Source organism: Primulina tabacum, chromosome 5 (assembly GCF_025594145.1).
Source record: "Primulina tabacum isolate GXHZ01 chromosome 5, ASM2559414v2, whole genome shotgun sequence".
NCBI classification, from domain to species: domain Eukaryota; kingdom Viridiplantae; phylum Streptophyta; class Magnoliopsida; order Lamiales; family Gesneriaceae; genus Primulina; species Primulina tabacum.
In genome coordinates this window covers 7,159,179-7,171,971 of record NC_134554.1, presented here as the reverse complement: position 1 = coordinate 7,171,971, position 12,793 = coordinate 7,159,179, and the positions used below count along the sequence as shown (strand labels likewise).

The window sequence follows — 12,793 nt, the reverse complement described above, 5'->3', positions numbered from 1 at the left end:
ATTTAAAATATTCGAACTCGAATTTGACTTGATCCGAGTATTAATTTTCAAACTCGTGCTCGACTCGATAATGTATCTCGAAAAACTCGATTTCGATTTTATTTTAATTTTAAATAAATAATTAATATATATAAATAAATAAATATATATGTATAATTAAATATATAAACATGTATCGAGTAGCTCGATAGAGTAGCTCGTGAGCTACTCAAAGAGACCCATCATCTACTCGAGCTTAACTCGATTACGGGCTCGAGCTCGAGTTTTTATCGATCTGGAGTCAAGTTACTCAAGAATAGCTCGACTTGTTTACACCTGTAATATAATGTTTGCTATTTTGATGTTTTGATTATACAATAGATAAAAATCCAGTTTACAAGTGCAAAGATTTCCCAACTATCTAGTTTATGCATTATTGACATAATTCGAAACACGTACGTTACTACAACACATCTGTATCACAGTCGGTACATCTCTCATATTGATTAAAATCAAGCTTTGGAAAACATATTCCACATTCAAAACAGACACACGCACACAACAAACTTTTTTACTATCAAACTGAGGGTGGAAAGCGGCCTTTGCTTTGCCTGTTTCTTGTTTTAATACAATGTTCGGTCACTCTTTTTTTGGAAAATGCCTGGCCCATATGTGGAATACATCAAAGTGATAAGAAGGGGGAATTGCAATAATACGAATGACCCCACTGGCAAGCAAGCCAATGCAGCCATTGGTATGACAAACAAACTAGATTTGTCTTTAAATGTAACGAATATAGCTGCACTAAAGGCAACCATCATGAACGTAATGGAAGTGAAAAGGGTAAGCAGTCCAATGCATAATCTCTTAGGTAGAACATTTAGAAAATCTTGTTCTGCATAACGGGAAGTTAGGATCGATAGGAACATAAGCAAGGAGGTGGTGGATGTGAACATGGAAACGGAGTTTGAAATGGCGAATACAATGAATGAAGGTTCTTTTACGAAAACCGGTACTCCGGAGTCGCTATGAAGACCTCCTGGAACTGTGAAAGCTGCAGCAAATACGACTGTAGTAATCAATGCGGCAGCAATGGTACATGAGCTGGCAGTGTCTTTCATCCATTTCTCACCTTCAGATTTCAACTCGTGGTGCTTCTCGGTAAACAACATCTGAGGAGTTTTGTGCTCATTGTTTTCCCATGTCCTACGAGAAGGGTTAACGAACTTTTCCATTTCCTGTACCATGTTGATGAATTTATCACCACAAAAATGTGCTCAGGCAAGCAAACAAGAATAAGCCAAATTATAATTGTAATGGATGGATGATCAACAGGCATATGAAAAGGATGTTACCAAAGAGATCGAGTACCTTGAACCATTGTAGTTCACGTTGCATCTGTAAAGCTGCACCAGAGACTAGATTGAGTTTGTGAGAAGGGGCTATTTCTCCACACGTGTGCATAAAGTTGTTATCCGAAGAGTCGGTTGAGTCGTAAAAATAGTGTTTTCGCTCATTCATGTGATAAATGAGATTGAAAACATTGTCAACGCGTTCTCTCGCAGCAACGTGAAAAATGGTGCATCCAGTTTTTGGTTCGTCAGCAAAAATAGCAGTGGGAAACATCTCTATGATCACCTCCACAACCTCATGTATGCCTTTCCTTGCAGCCTTAACTACAGCACTTTCATAGACACGTGAAGCATTAGGCGAAGATTCCAGTGCTTTGCACAAGCATTTGACGAGTTCAAGTGTTTGTTGGTGCATTAATTTCTTTTTCTTCAAGCTCTTCGCTCCGGGAACTGCATATATACATATTAGCAACCAAAAGTAAGTCAAATAAAGATTTTTATCAGGAAATGAAATACTTACCCACAAAAGAAATTATCTGGAACCAATCAAATTTCTTTTGCACTTGATCATCATAACATGGATTCTCAATGTCGGTCGTAATTTTTTCCATGCTCGACGATGTCAAGGGAACACCTTCAGGATATAAAATAAATACAAAATATAATCAATAACCGGATTTATATATAGTAAGCAAAATACATGTATTTTAATATTTATATCTTATTGAAATTAATTTCAATAAGAATACTTTCTGACTTGCATGAAGTGTCGCGATTGCCAAGTGTTGTTATTCACACCGCAGCAATTTCATACGAAGGTGACAAAAATATACATTTAATTAATAAATATGTTAAGAATTTCTTGCCTATTATATGTCAAGGCACATGAATATGCATCAATCTGTTGGTAAATTTCTCTTAACTTTTCAACTATATAACACATAAATCAACTAGAAAAATCACTTACAAGAGTATATCCAGTTTTGCCACCAACTGAAAGTCTGTCCGCTTGGAAACACGGATTTCATTCCTGCTATCACTTTCAATGCATAATCGTCATCCTCATCGCTTAATGCAGCCAACTCCGGGTATTTCTTAACCAAGTACGATGCCACATCTGCCACGACAAGACAGTCAATTTTTTTTATATAAATCTTCTGCCCGACCCAATTCATGGAAAATTATTATATATCTGTGAGACTGTCTTCAGAAGATCTACTCTAATATTTATATTTTATAAATTAATTATCAATAAATTAAAAAAAAATTTAATAAGAAAATTGTTTCTCTTTACATTTTAAAAATAGTCAAAGTTTAATTGATCTTATCCCATAAAGCCGTATTATTTTTAACTTTTAGTCTAGAGTATCGGATATCGCTAACATAACATCGTATGTTGACGTGTCAAATTACCGTGCTAGCAATTTGTCAAAAAACGACTAAAAATAAAAGAAGGCTGATTTGTTATAAGTGGACCAAACTTTACCGACTTATCTTACACTGGACGATTTTTCCAACTCCTCCTGAATCAGATATTTTCTACTAACCCATAAATTCAGAAGTGATTGCAATGGTCAGCAGCTGAGCCCCGAACTTCCCCACAAATGGGCTGTTACCCGCATCTTTCTTGGAGACGGATATGAGATACATAAGCGTATCCTTTTGGCTATTCCTCGCCGCCAAATGTATAGGTAACCTATTCTTATTATTGGCGATATATAGCAAGTCGGGGTTTTTGCTCACCAACATTATCGCAGCTTCCTTGTTTCCGGCCATAGCAGCAAAATGTAGAGCAGTGTCCCCCGAACTACTTTTTGCGAGGATTGTTTCATCTGGAATCGGGTACTCTAACAACTTTTTTACGAAATAATTTGATTTTCCAGTCTCCACAGCTACGTGCAGAGTTGTCTCAGAGTATCCATTGACGATGGCTGTGATTGCATTTTTATCTTTGTCCAGAATCTTCTTGCCTTCCTTCCAATCACCTCTTAATGCTGCTCTATACAACGGCAAGTAACGGCTCAAATCCTTACCTGCATATTTTTATTTTAGACTTACAAACCTAGTACCAGAAACCTTATTCAAAATCTTGATTTATGGAAATCCTCATTAGTTATGAAAAACTACATTTTTCTTTATGTGAGTTTTCATTTTTATCTTGTCGGTCACACAATTTTAGCCAATCATTTGCATTTTTTTTAACTTTTAGTCATTTTCACAATAGTGGTGAACCTATATTCGGAAATGGATGACTTGTTGTTATTGAAAATTGTTGAGATGATGTCAGATATTACATCAATGTTTTGATTATGAAAGATTAATATTGAATTTTTTTTTACAAATCAATGGACTAAAACTCTGAATGGATCAATATTATGATAAAAAAAAATAATAAACAAATTTGCAAGTTATACAGGTGCAAAAAAATATAATTTTCTCTATTCTTATCACAACATTTTTAATACCTCCTTGCATTCTCCACGATTCACAAAAATACATTCAAATTCATTTAAACACTTTTTTTTTTTTTTACCAGTTTTAGCTACGAAGCTATGAATGCATATGTAATTTACCTGTAGCTGCATTTTCCTCTTCCGAACTAGAACTGGAAGATGACTCAGATTCATCTTCATCTTTCTCCATATCACTTTGAATTTCATTATTATCTGATTTGAAAAGTTTTTCTAGTTCTAACCAAACTTCCATGGAACTCTTCAATCCCACCACAGCATCAAGCACATCGGTCCCAGTAATGGAACCCAAAATCCATCCGGTGACAAGCTGGTCGGTTCTTCTCCAAAGTTTCTGCTCATCCATGGAATCTTCTGGGGCCGGAATCTGGCCGTCGATGAAGCCCAGCAAATCTTGGCTCTCGAACAGACAGATCATCTGTCTCTTCCAGATCTTGTAATCATTAATGCCTCTTTTCTTATTGTCTTTGTTAAGACATAACTTCACTGATACAAAGTTCGCAGCATTAACAGTTGACGGCCATGGATATTTTTCTGATTTTGAGGAAGACATTGAAACGATGCAGAGTTCAATTATTCGAATGAAGTGTGTGGAAGATAATTGCATAAATTTGATAAACAAACCTTTTACAAAAAATTAGGTGAAACTGATGATTGATTTTTTATTTACAACAAATATAAAAAAAAATATTATTTTTTATATCAAAATATTATTTATTATTATAAATATAAATAAACTCTGTTTTATCGGAGATAAAAATTTATGAGATTATCTCAAAAAATATATATTAAATTTTTTATTTTATGCTTATTTTTGTACGCTGTTTAATAAACAATTTTAAACTTTTTTTTTATTTTGCATACATCCACATTGACCATTCACGTGCGATGATGCATGATTGGCCAATTAGTCGTGCTTTACATTAAAATAATCTCATTTTTTTGTCACAACTTGAACTGTTACAAACTTATTAATTGAATTATAATTATATATATGACATTTATATTATATTGTCTACAATTTTAAAGTCTTTTTTTTTTTATAACTTGAGGTCAACTTCCATGGATATGGATACCGCGTGAAGGGGGGTGTTCCGTCCACATTGAGAAACAAGCAGTACTCCTAGGAAAATTATTAACTAAACTAAAGTAAGTCGACAAAGTCAAAAGTGTCCTATAGTGGCCATTTTTCCCGGATTTTTCTCTATTTTATATGTGTGTGTATATATATATACATTAAATTGTTTGATACAAGTATAGTTTTTGCTATATAAATTTTTAATATAAAGTTTAAATTTTTGTATTAAGAATAATTTTTTATCATCAAATGTTTGCGAGCTTGATTCTATTTTTAAATTACGATATTTAATTTTCATAAAATTAAGAGTGTTAATCTATAATTAATTATTAATATTGATAAATGTCTCAGTCTGGATTAAGTCATTTGGAGTTATATATATAGACTTGAACAATTCTTTTTCTTGGACTCGATTCAACCCGAAAAGTTAGCTCAAGGAAGAGGATTGTCCAATTCCATGTATACAACTTTTAATGACTTAATTCAGCCGATGTGAGATATTTAACATACCTCTTACGCGTCATGAATAAATAAATAGAGCGTGAAGCTTAAAAGACATTATCAGGTGGCTCATAGAACGGTTCAACACATAACAGTAGATCTTGGCTCTGACATCATGTTAAAAATTGAGACTATAATCTAACTCAATCTCAAAAGCTATTTCAAGCGAGAAGATTGTATAAGTCTATATATACAGCTCTCGATGACATAATTCACCCGATATTAGACATTTAACAATCTAATTACAATTATTGTATCTATAAAAAAACTCAATTAGTTTGGTTAATTTTAAAAATTATTAAATAAGTAGCGAATTAGCTAGTACTACGAATAATAAAATACTGTAATTATTAATTTCTAGCTGTCCCGTTTGGATAAAAGATATTTGTGATGGTTTGGACGATCGAGATGAAGAAAAAAAACGTATGGCTCGGAGATAGAGCGTAATATTATTATTGATATTTCATAACACGTTTTAATTTAATAGTAAATAAATATATGGTGTACGGAAATTTAATACATGCCTAAATATTTCATATTTTTAGGCTCAATGGAGTACTAAGCACGAGATTAGATTTTTGAATGAAAATAACTGGAGAATTAAGGACATGGTTAGCAGCTGGGAAGGAATTTAGGAGTGTTTAAATTTTCGTTTATATCATATATTGTAGATATTATTTGCGATATACCGAAATATCGGTACAATATCGATATTATATCATTCCTATCGAAAAAACTCGATTGACGCAACAAAACAAATCAATGCAATATAGTTGCAAAAACTTTAAACAGAATTTTACTCAAGTAAAAGAACAAAGATTGAAAAATACACAGTACTTCTATCACACTACTGTTTTTTTATTTTATTATTTAAAAATATTATATTTTTAAATTTATATTTTTTATATACCAAAATACTAAAATTTTCAAAATTACATACCCATTTTGTGCCGACAATTTCGGTATCATTATTATACGGTAACGAAATTATAGGTATTTTTCGTTATAATAACTTCGGTATATCAAATATTTCGATAGTTTTCTCATCCTTGGGGAGGATTAAACAAAATGAGGAAAACCAAGGATAGGAGACACACACCTCTTCATCGACAAACTCCAGACAACTCTGAATATTTTCTTGTAATTAATTTCTTATTTCAGTCATTTTGAAGTAAGCTTTTCTTGTTAGTCGCTAGTTAATCAGTTGCTTGAATTTGTGATCCGTAGTCTGTAAAAAATGTTAACTCAGAGTATCGTAGCTTAACCCGACTGACACCTAAATATATTTGAAGTTGATTCTGATCTGTCCCAATCTTTCCTCTCTGAAAAGAAAATAAAATTGTCATCGGCTCCCTTCCTTGCTCTAAACTCTTGATATTTTTAAATGATCACAAATCACAAATCGTAATCAATTTCATACATCTATTCTGGATTTGATATGTCAGACGTATTGTTCTCGATAACAGAAAAGATATGAAAATGCATTATACCAATTAACAGTTCATGGCCGTGACTCGTTTTGAACCGGCACAAGAGCAAAATGCTTAGAACACATGGGGTAGGCCTAAGTATCAATTTCATATTAAACATCGAGACAAAAGCGAAGTTCCAAACTATGGCCAGTACAAATAACAAAACCCATCAAACAGGAACCTTTTTCTACCCGTATACGTCTGATATCAGAAACTTACAACCTTAGATCTCACCTTTTTTTGACAAATCATAGTAACCAGCTTTCCCTCAATTCATGTTCTGGTTTCAATAGATGCCATTGAATCGTCTACTGGCATTCCGCATTCGTCTTTCCCAAATCATGTGCTCGTTTCCAGTGTTGTGGTATGGCTAATACTATCAACGTATGTTACTTCAATACAAAATAATCCTTCACACGAAAAGGCTTGTTGGTTCATTTATCACCTGCACCACTATTTGATCACAATGATTTTTAAGTCCCAGCTCTAGTATAATATAAAGTTTGGTTTTGGAAACGGGACGCATCGAATCTACCTCTTGCGCTTGCTTTTCTGGGAATTTGAAGATGAAGAATTGCTGTGCCAATTCCTCTTCCTTTGGTTGATGAACCAATTGTTTATCTGCTTCAGTTGCAAGCCAGTTTCTTGAACCAGACGTGCCTTGTCTTCCTCCTAACCAAAGAGATCGTACAATGTTAAGAGAAATCAAGCTCGCAAGAATCCTGTTGAAACATAGAATAGAGAATGTAACATCACACATGATTTACATGATTCGACTATGAAGGCCTACAGCATGATTCAATGCCCGTTGGACAGCTATAACTCTCTAAGTTTAGAATGAAATATATCTTTTTATAGAAGTGAAAATATTTGAGATAAATATGGTAGAAAATCTTTCTAACTGAATATAAATTCATATCAAAGATATATAATCTTAATAAGATCAAATATAATTCTAGAATGTGTGTTTTGATTTCTAAAGAGTAGCTAAATCTTTTAAGTTAATATCGAGCTCACTGTTGGATAAGGCCACTTAGAATGTGACTGCCACCAAGCTTTCAAGACCGAAGTAGTATCACCAGGCAGTTTTCCTGCTCGTCTTTTTCGTAATATTTCTTCTCTGATGTCCACAATCTTGTCCTTGTAACCCTGCGTAGAGTAAAGCACTCCTGATCTGTTATTCATATACTTGCAAAATTCTTGAAGCTAAAGTATTATTGCAATTGTACGATCATGTTATTTCACCTGTTTAAGATCATGTTTCAATTCAAATATAACGCGTTCCATCAAGGATCTCTCACTTTCAGTGGGCACTAATGGACCAAATCCCATGTTGTCCGGTCCATCTAGACTCTCATCAAACAAGTTAGTTTCGCTATCGACCTGGTCTTCATCATCATCGGACATGGTTGCCCCTGTACCTTCACATGGTGCCACCCCTATCGAGTAAAGTGCAAGTAAATTAATCAGATACATGTCCCACAAAAGTCTAAAGGGACAAAACAGTGATGGAGTTGCATTTCAAAAGGTGTGGTACGGTTATATGATGAAAGAAATTACATCGAATGAGTTGCATGGAATTTATTTTCCTATCCCACTCAGAAAAGCAGTTAAATTTCGTATCAATGTCAGTGACACAAAATGAAAATGAAAAAAAAAAAAACAGTGCTGTTTATATAGAAATGTACCTTGTTCCCTAACATGAAAATGTTCATATGCTATACCTGGTAAAGATTCCCATTTTGTACTATGATATTCGCATGTTAATGGATTGCAAAACAACATCAATTAGGTACATAAGACTCCGAATGCTTTAAATCAAGTGATCGAACAGTCAAGTGTCAAGTCGAGCTGATATGCGGCTGGTGGTTTGGAAACAAAATAGTGTGGCTTGATTTGTTGGTCATAGCACTGGTTGGGTACACTCACTCAACAATGATGTGAATGAACATCATTGTAATCACAAAACCAGGGGCGGACCAGAAATTCTAATAATGGGGGCAAATCAATAATTTTGGGAGTGGTAAAGCTTGGTTATTAATTTTTTTTTTTTTTGAAAAATTTACATACATAGATTTAAAAAAAAAAAACCAATCGAGAGGGGGCGATCGCCCCCTTGCTCCCACTGGGTCCACCCCAAAGCAAAACGAGTAGCATTTATCATTTAAAAACAAAAAGAACGATAAGAGAATTTTTGAAGAAAAATAAAGATGGTTGAAGAAAATAAAGTTGGCACGTTCCGCTATACATGGTAGTGATTTGAATTGTGGACAGGTGGACACTTGTTAACATAAGCAAAGAGCATTAAGTCTACCAAGCCCAAGTAAAGCAGAATAGGAAAATCAGATGAAGAAGTTTAACTAATCATATGCACACACTAAAGAACCTTGACAGACTACTATCAATATTAACTCAAGAAAACAAACTCCAAGTACATACTTCAATTTAGTAAAGAAAATATATTTTTCACAAGGAATAAGAAAAACAATGGACCACAACAAATCATTAATTATCACAAGTTTGTCTTGACAAGGAATAGAAGCTGTTAACTCAAGTCAGTAAAATTAAATGATAACCTGTCAAGCTTTGCAATGATTGTTCCAGCTCCCAACAGGCCATGACTGCTTCCATTGCATGAACACGGACATGTTGTTGAAGTTGTTCTTTAAAGGAAGAGAGCAATAAAACATAGTGGGTCTACATTTGATAGAAAGAAGAAACTTTGTAAGGGAAAAGTGAAAATATAGATGGAAAGACTTAGGGAATGAGTAAAATCAGAGACTATTATTTGTCAGTATAGACAACACAAAAACAAACAAATTCATACAAGTCAATTTACTTGCCAAATAGTGTGCTCCTACGTCCATTTAAATTCATTTACGCCCATTCTCGTAAAAGATAAAACATGACATGTCACGCTCCTAAGTTCTGTTTTAGAGATTTACCTTCACCCACCCATATTCTAAAGCATAGAGTTTCCCGACAAGAACGAGAAACCATAAATGTGAAGCGAAACCGAGAACGAGATTCTCCAATGTTTAAAGCACTAAAGAAAAGGAACTTCAAACAACAGGATTCCATTTTCGACGAGACAACTGAAATTCCTGCACATTATATAAAGATGTAATCCAAAACTATTCCGTTGAGAATGATAACCCACAAAAATGATGTCTTAAAGATGCCAAAAATATGACAGTAAATGTCTTCATTTGAATTTTCCCAAAATTTTGTCCTCTCCTATGAAATCTCTTACATACTTTGGTATCAAATAGTTTCATTCAGTACTAAAACCAAACAGTGGATCAGTAACTGAATAAATTCACATGTTTTAAAAACATCGGATGCTGGAAATAGAATCACACAAAGTAAGGAAGAAATTGACCTCCATCTGAGAAAAATGAAACTAGACAAGCTAAATGAACCACGTTCAAGAATCTATAAGCGTAAATCCAAACATCTGATTTTAACCAAATATAAAGCCAGCGTTTCTTCAAAAAATTAACACATGAAACTTGTAATCCAAACACAACCCAAATTTCACCTGTCTTTACATTATCTCTTATTGACTAACAAGAACAGTAATATAAAAGATTCAGCCTGGGAGATCTATTAAGTTCACAAAATTCAATCTTGAAACCAACAGAGACACCAAGGACTCGAGATAAGGTTTCTAAGTGCCACGAACTAATCCAATCAATCGCAAACTAAATTAAATTCCACAAAAGCTCACGCTTTCGCTTATCTCATATTTCAAGAACCCAAAAACCAATTTTCGCAAAGCTCCGAACAATCACATAAAAACACACTTCATTCATGTTTCTCAAAACATTCATCCATGATATTCACATACTGTTGAAGATTGTACCATAAAGTGGTCGAGTTCTTTATCATCGAGGGGCCGTTGACCATGTCCCAGCACGGAATACTTAGCCACCACTTGCTGCGATTGAACAAGCTGAGCGTCAATCCTGGGCAGCTGGTCCACCGGCGTAGCTATACGCAGGCACGCCACGTGGGCCGACAGCAGCTGCTCGAACAACGGGTGGCCGAGGATGTCCGCCTTGCACTTCTCTCTCTCCCAGTTCGCACTGCTCCCGTGGCTGTTGCTGTTGCTGTTGTCTCCCTCCCCGCTTTCCAGGCAGTGATCGCTTTTGTCCAGTGGGCTGCGTTGACTCTGGTTGGTGAGCCACTGGTGAGGGTGGTGCAGCCAGGTGCTCGCGGCGGGCGGCGGTTTCTCTTCCGGGGACTGGTGATGGACGGGGAGGATGGAGCGAAAGACGGCGGCGGAGTGGTGGGGGTCGGAGTAGTCGAGGGGCATTTCTTGGGGGGAAAGATGGTGGTGGTGGTCCTGGAACGCCATCTGTAATGAAATTTTGAGGCCACTTTTACGCACTCTGCCAACCTTACGTGCATATATAGAAATAGAAGCCTATATTTCAGAGTGCCGAGTACTTTCCAATCAAGGATACGTTTAGTTTCATTTCTTTTTTTGTTTTTGGGGATAAATATTTTTATGGGATTAATTTATAAGATGAAAATCTATATTTTTTAATTAATTATTCTATTATATTGATATCAACAAAATATATTTGAATCGACATATATGAGTAAGAACGTGTTCTAATAATTTTATATATAAAGGTACTTTATTGAAATATAATAGTGTTTTTTAAAAAAAAATTACGGAAAACCGAATTAGTATTAAAATGTATTTTGGCTGAGTTTAATCAAGAAGGATTTAAATTCATTTTTCCCCCAATCTCTTGGTAATCATAAAAGGAATTTAAATACCCTATTCATGTAATTTAAAATCGATTAATTTAATTATTTTTCCTAAATACTATAATTTTCTTCCAAATTAAATTCATACATCTAAATTACATGAGTATATTGTTACATAACACTAATAACACAAATAATAATTCTTTTGTAAGACTGATAAATTTATATATTTTTACAATGATAAATAATATTTTTGACATGACATCTCTTCACATAATTTTTTATACTCAACAAACTCCATAGGATTTAGGGGCAATCATTTAGATATTTCACCGTTACCAAATTTCTCATCTCTATAAATATTTTTTTATTTAAGATATTCTTATTTACAAGAAACATGAAATCCTAATTAAATACTCGTAAAAAAATATTTAAATACGAAGGATTCCTATAAATACATAGTTGCAAACATGTGATAACATTTAAAAACTGAAATAAATTGAAATTTGTATGAAATTATATATCAAAATTTCTTAAGTCCAGTAAAAAGCTGGGATGGCAAATTTTATATATATATAAACATATAGATTTTCATTTTATATAAAAAAAATGTTAATTTAATGTCGTAAAATTCGTCCACTCGGCTTTTTGTCTTTGTCCTTATTTCCGACTCCACATGGATGCCTTTGGATGTAGGTTGAGCAATAAATACAATTATAGTAATTTATATCATAAATAATAATAAAAATATATTTTTTAAAAATAAATACAATGATAATAATTTATATACATAAATAATAATAAAAAATATATTTTTTAAAAATATATAAATGCACTGACTTACAAAAAAAAATAAAAAATGAAAAAGTTTATGTTACACGCAGTGTTCTAAAAAGCCCGACTTAAGCTTGAAGCTCGACAAAACGCCCCACTTCGGAGGAAAACGGAAAAACAAAGCGGTTAAACGATAGTTTATCTATTAAGTGTGATTAAGACATTTAATTAAGTGTGTTTAATCACAATTAATCGTATTTGTTTATTTTTAATTTTTTTATTTTGAATGTATGTTTTTTTATTTTAAAATAATAAATATGTTTATAATTTAGATGTTTATTTTTTAATTTGAATTATAATTAAGCATGTCTGATAATGATTTGACAAATATTTAGCATTTTTTAATGTGGTCTAGTTGCAAACAAATAAAGATTGCAATTTTGA

General features: G+C 33.5%; 2 protein-coding genes across 3 annotated transcripts; both read right to left on the bottom strand.

Moving 5' to 3' along the window:
- Window positions 1–384: 384 nt before the first annotated feature.
- Window positions 385–4,409, bottom strand: LOC142546040 (uncharacterized). Its single transcript, XM_075653524.1, has 6 exons — window positions 3,905–4,409; window positions 2,879–3,364; window positions 2,299–2,448; window positions 1,852–1,965; window positions 1,351–1,781; window positions 385–1,217 (listed from the first exon to the last, which is right to left on the bottom strand). The coding sequence occupies exons 1-6, from the start codon at window positions 4,407–4,409 to the stop codon at window positions 603–605; spliced, it is 2,301 nt and encodes a 766-aa protein (XP_075509639.1). The 3' UTR covers window positions 385–602.
- A 2,444-nt stretch (window positions 4,410–6,853) lies between these two features.
- Window positions 6,854–11,268, bottom strand: LOC142546039 (homeobox protein knotted-1-like LET12). Of its 2 annotated transcripts, none has more exons than XM_075653523.1 (6): window positions 10,719–11,268; window positions 9,430–9,550; window positions 8,099–8,292; window positions 7,871–8,002; window positions 7,389–7,525; window positions 6,854–7,298 (listed from the first exon to the last, which is right to left on the bottom strand). In XM_075653523.1, exons 1-6 carry the CDS (start codon window positions 11,211–11,213, stop codon window positions 7,295–7,297), a joined length of 1,083 nt encoding a protein of 360 aa, XP_075509638.1. In that variant the 5' UTR covers window positions 11,214–11,268; the 3' UTR covers window positions 6,854–7,294. The 2 variants fall into 2 exon arrangements, with proteins under 2 accessions (XP_075509638.1, XP_075509637.1); XM_075653522.1 differs by having other exon boundaries at window positions 6,854–7,306; window positions 10,719–11,266.
- Window positions 11,269–12,793: the final 1,525 nt, after the last annotated feature.

Bases quoted from the DNA above. Each gene is read 5' to 3' on its own strand.
- LOC142546040 (XM_075653524.1), bottom strand. From the start codon at position 4,409: ATGCAATTATCTTCCACACACTTCATTCGAATAATTGAACTCTGCATC. The intron at 3,365-3,904 runs GTAAATTACATA...AAAAATATGCAG, and splicing joins AGAGGAAAATGCAGCTACAG to GTAAGGATTTGAGCCGTTAC. The intron at 2,449-2,878 runs GTTAGTAGAAAA...TTGTCGTGGCAG, and splicing joins AATCACTTCTGAATTTATGG to ATGTGGCATCGTACTTGGTT.
- LOC142546039 (XM_075653522.1), bottom strand. From the start codon at position 11,213: ATGGCGTTCCAGGACCACCACCACCATCTTTCCCCCCAAGAAATGCCC. The intron at 8,293-9,429 runs GTTATCATTTAA...TTTACTCGATAG, and splicing joins ATCATTGCAAAGCTTGACAG to GGGTGGCACCATGTGAAGGT. The intron at 8,003-8,098 runs GTGAAATAACAT...TACTCTACGCAG, and splicing joins TGAAACATGATCTTAAACAG to GGTTACAAGGACAAGATTGT.